Here is a 13,509-nt window from a genome sequence, read left to right as displayed (position 1 = left end):
CCTTTGCGACTGTTACTTGCGCTATTTTATAGAATTTCCCAAACGATATTGGCCGTGTTGCTGCTGCTCTCGTTCTGGCTGAGTGGGCCAAGAAGCGAATGAAACGAAACAAAGACGTGGCCATATCCAAGGCGCCGGTTGGCCAACGTCTCTCCTGTCGCCGCACTCCCTAATGGCCACCAGGTGCAGCTATTTTATGATTTTCTGCTAACCAACAAACTACTTAAAGGATACGCGCGCGCCATCGTTGCCAGGATGCTGCCCGAGCTGCTTGGGTTAGCAAAATGCATTTGCAGTACTGCAAGTTGTTGTAATACTCTTTCTTTTGAAGGGGTATCTTACTCAACTCCTGGCGTGGGTAAACCAATTTCTGCAACTACATCTACAAAAAACAAAACTTCTGCTGTCATAAATTATAGCAAAAGAACAAATTCAAAAACGAAAGAAAACAAGTGGGAAAGGCTATAGTCGAGATCCCGACCATAGGATAGTAATGGGTATCCATTTATTATATATATATAAAAGTATTTTAAAGAAACTACTTCCTTACAAAAACTACTGCAATAACTTTATTAATTACTTTGGTTAGCTATTACTCCCGATCTACTTGTCCGATCTTGCTGCGGTTAAGTGAGATTATAGATAATATTAAAAGATAACGTTAATTACCATAAAAACTGTATTATCTTCAAAACTGTGGGTGTGGTGGCTTTTCGCGATTTGCGGGGGCGGAAGGGGTCGTGGCTTAAGTTTGAAACAAACTTGATCTGCGTGGGGTATATATTAATCTGTATGCCAAATTTAGTTACTCTACCTCTTATCGTCTCTGAGATCCTTTGGTATAGTATTATGGTAAAATTTTGTTTTCTACCGAAAGCTTCAAAAAAGAAAATTCCCAAATGACTATTTATCGTGCATTTAGGGATCAAAATAAGTTCCGGGACTCAACTAGTTCTTTTTAATAGAATTTTAGGCTTTTCATAAAAAATAAACACCACAAATTTGGGACCTAATTTAATTTTCTCTTTTGGGGAAAGAAAATCATACTTTCAGTTTGCTTTTATCAGAGTATTTGTGCGTCGACTTAAATTGTTAGCCTTGTCTGTTAGCTGTTATTGCGATTTGTCGTCCAGCAGCCATAAAGTCCCGGGCAAAGATAAAATTGCAGCAGTGGCAACGTAATCTTGGTGGCGCCACTAGCAACACCATCGGAGTAAGCCTCTGAGTTGCTGTTGCAAAAATGTGCAAGCATTTTTCCCGATGTGCGATGTGCGATGTGGGCCAACATTTTTGCTTGTTAGTCCGACTGACTTTTGCTTGGCCTGGCCTGGTTTACGGCCAACCAAATCTGTTGGCAGCCATAAATCGCCAGCCTGGGACTGTGATTAGACAAGTCGCTCGCCCAAAAGTCCTATCAATAGGCAGCCAAAGAAAAACTGCAACCGCAATATATGGCCAATATATTGTTGGGGCCAAAATGCCAGCTAGTTAGTTGGAGGAGATAAACATGCATATACTCCAAGGAGCACGTATCCTGACTCGTCCTAACAGCAGCCAAAGTTCATCAATGTCACGTGTCGGCCCTCGACATACAACAATTTGTTGGCGTTCAACAAGAATTGCAAGTTGCAAGTTGCAATAAGTCGACAAGCGGCCTCTGTTTTTTTTTTTTTTTGTCCTTTTCCATTATTTTTCTCGTTGTTTTGCCCTTTTTGTCTTGGGCATAAATTAATCTATGTCGGCAGCGATGCGTTGGATTTGTATGGATTTGTTTGGCCTGCGGTTGAGATGCTGAGATTGTTGCCGCCAAGCGAACGATTGGATCTGGATGCATCTTTTCGAGCACTTTACTCAAATAAATTGGCCCGGGCAAATTTATTGCATAAAACGCTGGCAAACGTTGTTGCATCGGCCGCATTTGTTATATAAACTCGCACACACACCAGCACACACCCACACACATACCCATACATACATGTATACGGATATGCATGTGGGTGTGGGCTAGAACTGGCTTTCAATCAATATTATTGTGGTATAACCATTTTTCATCCATGTCTCCATTGCAGATTGTGCCTGCGCGAATATTGCATTGAGGTGCTGCGCTCCGCTTACAATACGCTCGTGCGGCAGGTGCGGCGTGTCCTGGAACGTAATGCTGGCTCGTCGAGTCACGATGACTCCTATCTATTGTGGGCCATACGATTTTTCATGGAGTTCAATCGTTTGAGTGGTCTACAATTGCAGCTAGTCAGGTGAGTAAACGCTCCCATGCACTGTGGACGCTGGGGCTGATATGCAGCAGAAAAAAATGAAAACTTAAAATCAAGGCTGCAAACCGGTTCTGAACCGAACCTCGTAGAACCGGTTCGGTTCGGGTTTTTAAGCAGCCTGAACCGAATTATGAGCCGAACCCTTCAAATTATTTTTGCGAACCCGAACCTAAACCGAACCGCTTTCTAAAATAAAAGGTTCGGCTCAAAAAAAAAAAAATTACGTTATTATTTGAGACTTCGGATTAAAATAGGTCATATTTAAATCTTTAAATAAATTTTAATTATCATCAAAATTTGATTTCTTAAAAAAAAAAATTAAAAAGTTCAAAATGTAGAGAAAAATGTGTATAACAATACAAATATTTTTTTGTATGAGATTGAACCAAGTCTCTAACCCAAATCTTGGGTTCAGTGGGTATATAAACCAATTCGCGAACCGAACCGATGTTTTGCTCCATGGTTCGAACCGCCGAACCGAACCTTTAAATTTTTTTTGGAGGTTTGCAGCCTTGCTTAAAATATATATATTAGGGTGGGGCAATTTGTATAGAGTAAAAAAATGCAAAAGAAGATTTGCAGAAGAAACCATGGGTCTAAAATCAATATCGAGCTTCCACTTTTTACGGAGAAGTTATACATATTTCATATATTGGTAATTGTCTGTTAGGTAAAACTTACCCCAAAAAAAAAAAATAAATATACATATATATAAAACCCAAATAGAGGGCGTTTTATGATGAATTTAGAGATAAGAATAAGTTGGCGGTCTCTTTTCAATTGAATTTTTAAATTAATGCAAAATGAGAATTTCTGTTGAAACTTGACAAAAGTGCTTATGCTTAAAATTCAATTTTAAAAAAACTAGTTAAGACCGCCATTTAATTCTTATCTCTAAACTCATCATAAATTGACCTCTATCTGGAGTTTTTTTTTTCGGGGTAAGTTTCACCTAACAGACATTTTCGCCATACAAAACACATGAAAACATTCCTCGAAAAAAGTAGAAGCTCAATATTGATTTTAGAAATATGGTGTCTTGGCTAATTCTTCTTAAAATTCATCGTAGATTACGAATTTCATAACCGCTTTGTCGCGAAAAAAAATTGACCCACTCTAATTTATATATAACAATTATGATTACAATAATTATTTTACAAAAAAATTAAGCTTAAAGTTTTTGTTTTATGCTAACTCCGATAGAAGAAGTTTATTATAATTGAAAGATTGAGACTTAAAATTTTTTATTTTCAAAATTCACAGGCAATATGACAGTTTGAAGTTGATTATACTTTGGATCTATCAACTTTACAAGTCAAAATATGTATCCAATTTGTCAAAAAAATGATCGAATGCAGATCAAATGCTGCCGAGTTATTATTCTTTAAAATTTGAATTTTATTCCGCTGGTTTGGCTTAATCGCCCAGTGTAGAATGTGAAGTATCTACACGTAAGTGTTTGTGTAGTTTTATGTCTGTGTTTGTGTGTGGAACTTGCATTTGCCATTGTCAATTGTGGTTTTCTCCAGCAAGTAACTGTCCCGAGTTGAGATATGCTCTGTAGTTGACTAAAGTGTTCAAATTAATTGCCAATGGTTTTGATAATGTCCATAACCCAAAGACAGAGATAGAGATAGAGTGTAAACAAGAGATATATTGATCTCTACTTGATACAAAATGACTTTGATGAATGAGCACACTCGTTCCAATTTCTAATAAAAAGCCATAACCTGATGGTCAACTCGAAGCACATCCAACACTCAACACATCGTCAGCATATATGCAAATTTTGTAGAACAGCTCCCATGGACGGCTTTTAATCAAATTACAACATTTACCTCTCACTTTGATAATGCCAACTATGCGCAATTCTTTCTTTGTTTTGGGTAAACTCAATTTAGTATTTTGTATGCACAACAAAAATGCTTGAAACCTTTTTGGCCAAGATATAAATCGGGATAAATCATTCACCGAATCAGAGTGGTTTCTTTTAGCTTTGTGTGATTCGAACTGCTGAAATTGCGAACCTCAAAACAGAAAGCGAATACTGAGTACCAAAACCACTGCCAAAAATCTTTATTCGTTTCTTCTTTAGAGTTTCATGAACTTTATCAGCAACCTAACAAAAGAAAAGGGCATGAATAGAAACGATATGCATTTTGCAAATAAACTTTGTGTCCTCACAATTCGCATTTTTTGAACTGCCCAGAAAATGGTCCAATAGAAAATGTGACATTACGATGGCCACAACACAAATTGTATCCCATTGTTGGGTTTACAAACATTAGAGATGAGCGCGTGTTTAATACAACACGACACGAGTATAAACTGATACTGCAAACCAAGAAGTAAAAAAAAATGGATATTTTGTTAAACATGAACACGATTTAATGGATTGTGCAAGTTCGTGACACGCTACCAACTTTCGAGACAGCTTTCACAGTTTTATTGGATTAACTTTGGGTGAAGGGCAACAACAAACACATGCACAAATCAAAGTCATGACGCCAATCGTTGACCTACGTCACTCTGCAATTGCGTGGGTGTTAGCCAACAAATAAAACGCCCCTTCTTCTGGTTCATCTATCTCCTCCCCAACCCCTCTCCCCTCCAACTGCTATGACTAACGAATCTGGTGCAATATTCCTAGTCCAGTTGACAACTCGGCAATTTGAGCATTTCGCTGGTCACTCGCTGGCTTTCTCATTGTTGTTGGCTATTTTATTGTTATACAGTATGCTGTTAATAAAATTTTGCCGTCATCTGGCTTCTCTCTCCTTCTCTCTCAACACCCTCTTGTCCACACTGTTCTCTTCTTGGCTCTGTTCACTCTCATCCTTGGTCTTTGTTCGCTTTGCTGTGCGGTGGGAAATTTCTTTAAAATTGTTTTGGTTACTTTCAAATTAGTTTCTGAATGACAACAATGAAGCTTTGCAAAAATGTTGTCATTCCGTTGCTGCAAAGTTTTCACAGCCATAGCCCAATCTACAGCTCAGTCCATTTTTCTTGCTCCCCCAAAAAAATGAAAAAAAAGAGAAAAAAAAAAACTGAAAACATCACCCGCACTATTCAAAGTTTCTGGCTAGCAGCTACTGCTGCTGTTTTTCATTTTAGCCCAGCTTTTCCACTGTCTTTTATCATGTCTTTTTGTCGCATTCGCAAGCCACATACATATAGATATAGTAGATATATAAATACATATATAGATATATATGTATATACTTGCCGGGCATAAAAGTTTCTGTTTATTTCCGCAAATGCAATTTGCCGCTGCCCGCCTGCTTCGAAAATTTCTTTATCGTCTGCCATTTTCTACTGATTTTGCACTATATAAAGCATGCTATTGCAATAATGTATGACCGTAAAAGCCGGCAAACTTAAAAAAAAAATGTAAAAGAAAATAGAAAAGTGAAATTAAGTTTTAAGTTTAATTTAGGGGTTGTTGTTTATTCTGTTGCTTTAAATGAAGCATTGGCCTAGTCGATAGTTCAGTGTTGTTAATTTATCGCTTAGGTAAAACGGTTGTTATTATACCCAATAAAAATGGGCAAAAAAGGGTATAATGTGTTTGGCAGAATGTATATAACAGGCAGAAGGGGGCGTGGCAAACCCCCAAAGTATATATATTTCGATCAGGATCAACAGCCGAGTTGATTGAGCCATGTCCGTCTGTCTGTCCGTCTGTCCGTCTGTTTGAACGCATCGATCTCAGAGACCATAAGAGCTAGAGACTTCAAACTTGGTGATTAGGTTTCTGGATACCAGATCAAGTTTTTTTTTTTTTTTTTTGAACGGACCTCTATATCATATAGCTGCCATAGGAACGATAGACCGAAAATTAAGTTTTAATATAAAAACTTCTTGGTTTTTTGAGATGTCTCGACCAATCTGACACAATATACATCTGAGCTGGTATTATACATCCTGACCAAATTTGGTTAAAATCGGACCAATATATCATATAGCTGCCATATAGAAGCTCAGTCGAAAATCAAGTTTTAGTATGAAAAAGTTTTTTGTTTTTTGAGATCTCTAAACCAAACTCATAGAATATTCATTTAAGTTGGTGATATACATCCAGGCCAAATTTTGTTCAGATCGGTTGCCTATATCATATAGCTGCCATAGGAACAGTCGGTCGAAAATCAACTTTTAGTACAAAGTACCTGGGCACAGGGTATCCTACTGTCGAGCGTGCCCGACTGTAGCATAAATTTAATAAGCCACCACTGTTCCTATCAATTGTATGGTACTCTTTAAGCCAATTGTTATTGAAAACCATAAATCAATATGAGCAACTAGCAGTTACAGATAATGAGGTGATTTCGACTTGAACATTCTTGCCTCAAAAAATAAATGGTCCATTATGTTTAATTTATAGTTAATTTGAAATCCTGTAGTACTTATCTGAATTTAATCAGCTTCACTTCTAAATGAGTCTACTCAGTTAATACTCGTTATTTATACAGATCAAAGTTTTATACGTTTAGATCTAAATGTGAAGATTGTACTAATTGCACACCTGTTTACTGGATTTTAGCATTTGCCCTTTTACAATTTTATTGATTTTATAATTTATTTATTTGAGTTCAGTTGAGTTGCTGCTGCTGCTGCTGTCGCTCAAACTGTAATTAATTTGATTTTAATGCCTTTTCAAATGTTCGTTGCCTGCCCCGACCTTCCGATTCCCCTTGCAGCAATTGCAGAAACTTTAATGACCGACGCAGCAGACGTCGCGTTGCTAATTTTGCCAACTTGCAAATGCAGCAACAACTACAACAAGTGCAACAGCAGCTTGGCATAAACCAAACAAACGTGTGGCTTGGCCACGCCCACTGTACGCCCATTCTGGGTGATGGCAACTTAGGCTGCCACTCATTTGTAGCGCTACTTAAAAATTAATTTTGTTAATGAGTTTTTCACTGTGCCTCAACAGGCAGCTTGCAACTTGCAACTAGCAACTTGCAACTTGCAACTAGCGACTGGCAAGCTGCTTACCTGTTCTTATGCTCTACACATTTTACTTTAATGCGCCTTTCGTATACTCTTTTGTATACTTACTTAGAAACTTGTGCTTGTTGTTCAGATTAAAGCTTTACTTAAATATATTTTCCATTATTTTTGCAGCGAGTCGCTGAGCGTGCAATGTTTCCACTGGGTTCTGACGCGCATGCAACATGACATGGACATGATTCAATGCGACAAGAAACAGGCGCGTCTCTGGGCCAAGCGCCTTCATGTGGCTCTCCTGGTAAGTAAATGCGTTGCCAACCACCTAAACTTAAACCCACTGTGTGTGTGTGTGCCTGTGTGTGTGTGTGTGTGTGTGTCTGCCTGTGTGTGTGCGCTAGTTTGTTGTTGTTTGCTTTGGCACTGTAAGTGCACTTTTGGGTGCACTTTGCTGGAGTTCAACGTTTCCCCTGAATTAAGACTGAGCTTAGCCCAACTTCACATGCTGTGGCAGAGCTTAGTTTTTAGACAATCCCTCTAGAAATTCAATCTAAAATTATATGAATATTGTATTATATGAATTTAATGCATAATATTATATTTCGCTTAAGCAAGAATTTACTTTAACCCATACTCGAAATTGCATGTTTGCCTTAATATAAATATTGAAAAATCTTTTAAATATTAAAGTAAAAAAGGAATAGCTTGTATCTTTTACCTTAGCAGCGATTAAATTAATAAATTTATGAGCATCTGTTAATAGATATCATGTGGACTGTCCATCATGGAGCCAATTTAAGTTTATATATAATAAATCTATAAAAATAAATCTTTAACTGAAATCTTAATTAAACGGACACTTACTATATTTAGTGCTTCCACACAGTAAATAAGGATTCTTAAATATAAATAGGAATTAAAATATTTGTAGTTAAAAAATGTTCCAGAGTAAATGAATTGTTTCATATCTAAAAGTTATCATTAATTAAACATAATTCCATTATAACAATATTTGATATATTTATATATAATTTAACTAGATAGCCTTAAGTCTAATTCCAATGCAATTCACAATTTTTCGTTTGTCCGAGAGAGCCAAGTTAATACTTATATATTTTTTAATTAAAGACATTCCGCGAATTGCTGCAGAGTTTGCTGGGACTACAGAAACTAAAGGATGATGATAACGCACGTGGCCTTTTTGATATGCTATTGAACAATGTATGCTATGTGCTAGAGTATCGGGAGACAATACTGCATTTGTTAATGAACTACAATGAGGCACATAGCACAAAGTGAGTATAACGGCTAACACCTAACCACATAACTATCTCCCAACCTAAGAGTACATATCATATTGGAAATAACTTAGATGGCATGCCATGGCCCAGGCATCACAAGCCACATGCCACATGCCGCATGCCACATGGCCTGGGTGGCCTATGTGTCATGGGGAGCAACGAGTTTGAGTCTGCTTGATGGCCACAAATAAGCAAGGCAAACACACTCGCTGACTATCGCTTAATAGGATTACCATTGGAGTTGCTGCAAGACCCGATATCCAAACACACCACACACTCAGATATATATATATCTATCTAGATTCTAAGCTCCTGTCCGGCCAAAAACCTCTGGCCCCAATCGACAATCAGGCATTGTTTGTCTTGACGGCATGCTTTTGTCTTAAGACTTGTTTGTTTGGCTATTTGCACAGCTGTCTGTCCGTGTGCGTTTGTTTGTAAGCGTCTGCGAGTGTGTGTGAGTGTGTGTGTGAGTGTGGGTGTGAGTGCAGCGCCATTGTTAAATGAACTAGTTGCGCTTTGAATTTGGCAGAGCAGCCAGAATTTAATTGATTTTACAAGCATGTGCGGCACGCGTGCTCTGGCATTAAAATTATAACATTTGCTAACTAAAAGACAGACGGACAGCAAGACAGACACGCCTTCTCGTTGAGAACCAGCGCACTTTGAGGATTGAGTGCAATTTGGGATGTTGCACCTTGCCTGCATTCTAATTGCCATGTTAGCTAACAAGGGTGGCAAAACTGGGGAACTAAAGGGAAACGGCATTGTGGTGGCTTTAACTAATTTACATACACTGATAAAAAAATGCTGTAAAATTTAAAATTTCCACAATGAGTTAACTATTTTGTTCTATGATTTAGCGTTAAATACGGATTAAGTAGATTTAAAGTGTATGCACTTTAAGTTAAAAACAAATATGAATATATTCAATATAATTTTTTTCCTGACTTTTCTCCTAAGCATGGCACTGAATGGTGTGGGTTCGAACCCAGGAGTTCGAACTCAAAAAGTTCTGTCTGTAGCTTGTCGGTCACTCTAACCATTAAGCCACAGGACTTAAAATCAAGGCTGCAAACCTCCAAAATTTTGTGAAAGTTTCGGTTTGGCGGTTCGAGCCTTAGAGCAAGACATCGGTTCGGTTCTCGAATTGATTTGCATACCCTTTGAACCCAAGGTTTGGGTTCGAACCTTGGTTCACTTTAATACAAAAAAATTATTTTACTGTTATACATTTTAAACTAATTAAATTTTTTGTTTAAATAAATCAAATTTTGATGATAAATTAAATTTATTTGAAGATTTAAATATAACTTATTTAAATCCGAAGTCGCAAATAATTGCGTAGTATTAGAAAACCATAAAATTTATGTAACTATTTTTTTTTTTCGAACCTAACCTTTTATTTTAGAAAGCGGTTCGGCTTAGGTTCGGGTTCGCAAAGTAAATAATTTCAAGGGTTCGGTTCATGATCCGGTTCGGGCTGCTTACAAACCCGAACCAAACCGGTTCTACGAGGTTCGGTTCAGAACCGGTTTGCAGCCTTGCTTAAAATAAATGTCTTCCTATTTTTGTCAAATGTATCAACCGACTCCAATTCTAATAGGTTTTGAGTTAATTTAAAGTTTATTATGTTTAATTTTAATACGTTTTCTATTAAAGTCTGACATCAATTCCAATACGATTTTGTTTTTAACTTTTCCACATATTAAAAATAACTATGATTTAAATTTAAATGAAATTTGGTATTTTTAAATTAAATGTGTTTTCTCTTTGGTTTTACTACATTCCTATTAACTTTGAAATTTAAGTAAGTTTTTTAGTTAAATTAAAGTTTTCTATATTTAATTTAAATACGTTTTCTAGTTAAATTTAAAATATTAGAATCAAACATGGTTAAATTTTTTTTCACTATGTGTTTTTTCTATCAGTGTACTTACTTACACAGTTGGCATGCAGCAGTGTTTTTAGACTCATTAACAACACAGCACTTACCCCCAGTTAGTTACCCCCAGTTACTAAGTTAAGCACTGCTCCACGAGAATAACTCAACTGGAGATTAACTATACTTGCAGCGATTCGGTTTCGGTCAAAGGTACATATATGAGAAGCTTAGGGCTCATACACGTGCATGCACTTTCAATTGCCATTTAAAAAGTTTGGGTTTCCCTTTCATGCCCCTCATGCCACTTTAGCTTTGGCTTTGCAGTAGCATTCGATCGAAATCCATTTAGATAATTGCAATTTTTTAAGCTCACATGCGAGGCATGAAAAGCTAAACTCACTTGAATATTTCTAAACGGATGCACAAATTTATCTGTCAAACAAACTGATGCAGCATGGTGTGGATACTACATACCTGCAATGAATGTCTGAATAAATGAAAGTGTGTTTTTGTGTCACAGCCAGTCATTGGAGGCAAACAGAACGCGTACCATGGGAAATCAGTAATATAATTTGTTAAAATTAGAAATAAGCCATACTTTCATTTTTAAAAAAATGCAAATGAAATATATTTTAATTATGTAAAATGTAGAATTCATTATAATCATTGTGGTGTATTTCTCGAACAATGACTTTCAAATTACTCAATCTATCTGTTCCACTGTGCGTATTGTACACACATCCATTTGCAATACGCTTCCCACCATGGTGTGGGTTCAACTGTCAACGTGTCAGTCAATCGGATGAAGAGATGGACATACTATAGATAGATATACGTGTAGACAGACATTAGGCGGATGGGAATGCATTCGGAATTTTCAAAGCTCTGACTAAATTAATTTAACGCGCAAACATGAAATTGACAGCATGCGGCAATAAACCAAATGCAAGTGCAGTTGCAGCTGTAGTTGATCGACTAAAAGATATCCTTTATTGTCCTTATACAAATTATCGTTTGCAAGTGAATACACTACTTTCAATTCACCAGCTTACAGAGTATTGAAATAGTTGTTGTTGCTGCTATGCAATTCGTGTGCTACTGAAGCGTTAATATCGCCAGTTGAGCAGGCAAAAATCAAATCGATCGTTTAAATATTAACTGGTAAATTATACGAAACCTGCATAGGCATTGCTTTCAATTAATCTTTGCAATTAGCGATAAAGTAACTAAGTGCTGTTGTCTTTTGAACTGCAATCAAAATTTGAGCACTTGAGGGCTTGAAGCCTTTTGCTGTTTCCATGAATTATTTATGAGCCTTGGGTTGGACCGCAGTCTGGGATCTGTGTGTGGGTGGGTGGTGTGTGTGTGTGTGTGGGTGGCGTGTTGTGAGGCTGCAATCAGCGCCCATCACTCATCATTGTGGGCCCAGAGATTGTTGAGATTGTGGCTCATGTTGTTGTTGCTGCTGTGTTGCTGTCATAATTAATAATATTTTCATTATAAACGTCTTATGGCAATGAGCATCACTCGCTAACCATTTGCCCCAAGACTAAGCGCAATTACATTTTATCATTTATTCAACATGCGCTCAAACTGGAAACTAAGGCTGGTGTAAGCCTCAGTCCGCAATCTTACCCCACAGCCACAGTCAAGTCTTCTAATTAATTCTGAATGCTGTTCAACTTTGTTGTCATTGTTGTTGCTATTGTCCATTTAATCAACGTAAACGCGAATATCAAATCAACCATGACCAACAGCAGTAGCAGTAGCTGTGGCAGTAGCAATAGCCGTGGCAGTAGCAACAATGAGTGGCAAACAACAAACCGCGCACATACAAATTAATTATAAATAATTTATTAACGATTTATCTTTGTCCCATTCTGGCAACACATGAGTATGAGTGTTGGATTGGGTTGGGTTCAGTTATAGGTTTGCTGTAGGTAGCTGACATCGTTTTGCTGCCGCTTGTAAAATGGTTTGTGGCATGCAATTTGTTATGCAACCATTATGCAACCTGGCTCATACTCCACATACACCACAACACCCACATAGCCAAGTGCTGCACCCGCATTCTACACTGCGGTTGCTTAGCGTTGCGGTCAGTAAACATCAGAGGCAGCAGGCCCCTTACACCCCCTAAACCTTACACCCTTACACAGCCAGGGCACAGTTATTCAGATGCCATCCAAAAGTGAGCAAATTAATATTCATTTCACTTAAGTATTCAATGTAGCTACAACTTGGCTAATAAGCAACTGTTTTTTGTTGTTGTTTGCAGTTTTAAAACCGCCAGGAATTTGAAACTGATTTTAATTGAAAAATTGCATAGATACTTCAACTTGAAATCACTGTGCAGCCATACACTAATTGTGTACATTGTGTTGTTGCTGTTTTTCCGCTTCACTTGCCACTTACCACTTGCCACGACCACAGACCAGTGTTGTGGCTAGAGCAGAAATAGTTGCGACTGACTTTCATTGCAGTTGAGTTATTATCAGGCAGATAGCATACGCAGGTGAAAAGCTTTAATGCGCCAACCGGACTATCAGACAAAACTCACAGTTTATTTTAAAAAAATTTAATATCATTTAAATATACTTCTTCTCTTTTGAGATATCTCTTTAATCATGACTGTTTGAAATTTGGCTGCATTTCAACTTGTTCTTGCAATCGATTTGTTTTTACCTATGTGTGCTAGTTAGTTGGGGGGGAGTATAGAAGGTGTGTCTATGCTGACAACAGTTTTCATTACAAATGCATTTCCCTTGGCACATCTTCCCAGCACGTTGACCGCATTTTTGGAAATTCGGTCAGCTTCTAGCGGGGCCTATTTAAATTCACAATGAATTTGCATAAATTTCGAAGCCGGTCGCTACGATGCAAACCTTTTTGGAACTCTATTTTCAGGGGCAACACATCGTAAAGGGCTGCGATACTCTATACCCAATGGGCAATTAAGGGTTTTAAGCTTATATATTTATGTTCAAGAGACAATTGAATAGTCAAGCTTTTATTATATTTTATAAATTGTGTTGCAATCAAAATATTGAATAAAATATACAAATAGGAAGGCAAAGTATATGGTATCTCATAGTCGAGT

The 13,509-nt window shown here is 37.3% G+C and overlaps 1 protein-coding gene across 1 annotated transcript in view; it reads left to right on the top strand.

Annotated features, from left to right (window-relative positions):
* LOC117790110 (protein timeless homolog) overlaps positions 1–13,509 on the top strand; it is a 73,342-nt gene that overhangs the window by 5,348 nt on the left and 54,485 nt on the right. Inside the window, exons 5-7 of the mRNA XM_034629394.1 lie at positions 2,070–2,255; positions 7,401–7,524; positions 8,352–8,518. Coding sequence (XP_034485285.1) covers positions 2,070–2,255; positions 7,401–7,524; positions 8,352–8,518 — 477 coding nt within the window. The remainder of the gene's footprint in view (positions 1–2,069; positions 2,256–7,400; positions 7,525–8,351; positions 8,519–13,509) is intronic.

The sequence above is a fragment of the Drosophila innubila genome, assembly GCF_004354385.1.
Source record: "Drosophila innubila isolate TH190305 chromosome 3R unlocalized genomic scaffold, UK_Dinn_1.0 2_E_3R, whole genome shotgun sequence".
Taxonomy (NCBI): domain Eukaryota; kingdom Metazoa; phylum Arthropoda; class Insecta; order Diptera; family Drosophilidae; genus Drosophila; species Drosophila innubila.
The sequence above is the reverse complement of the archived record's forward strand: the minus strand, read 5'-3'. Positions and strand labels throughout refer to the sequence as shown.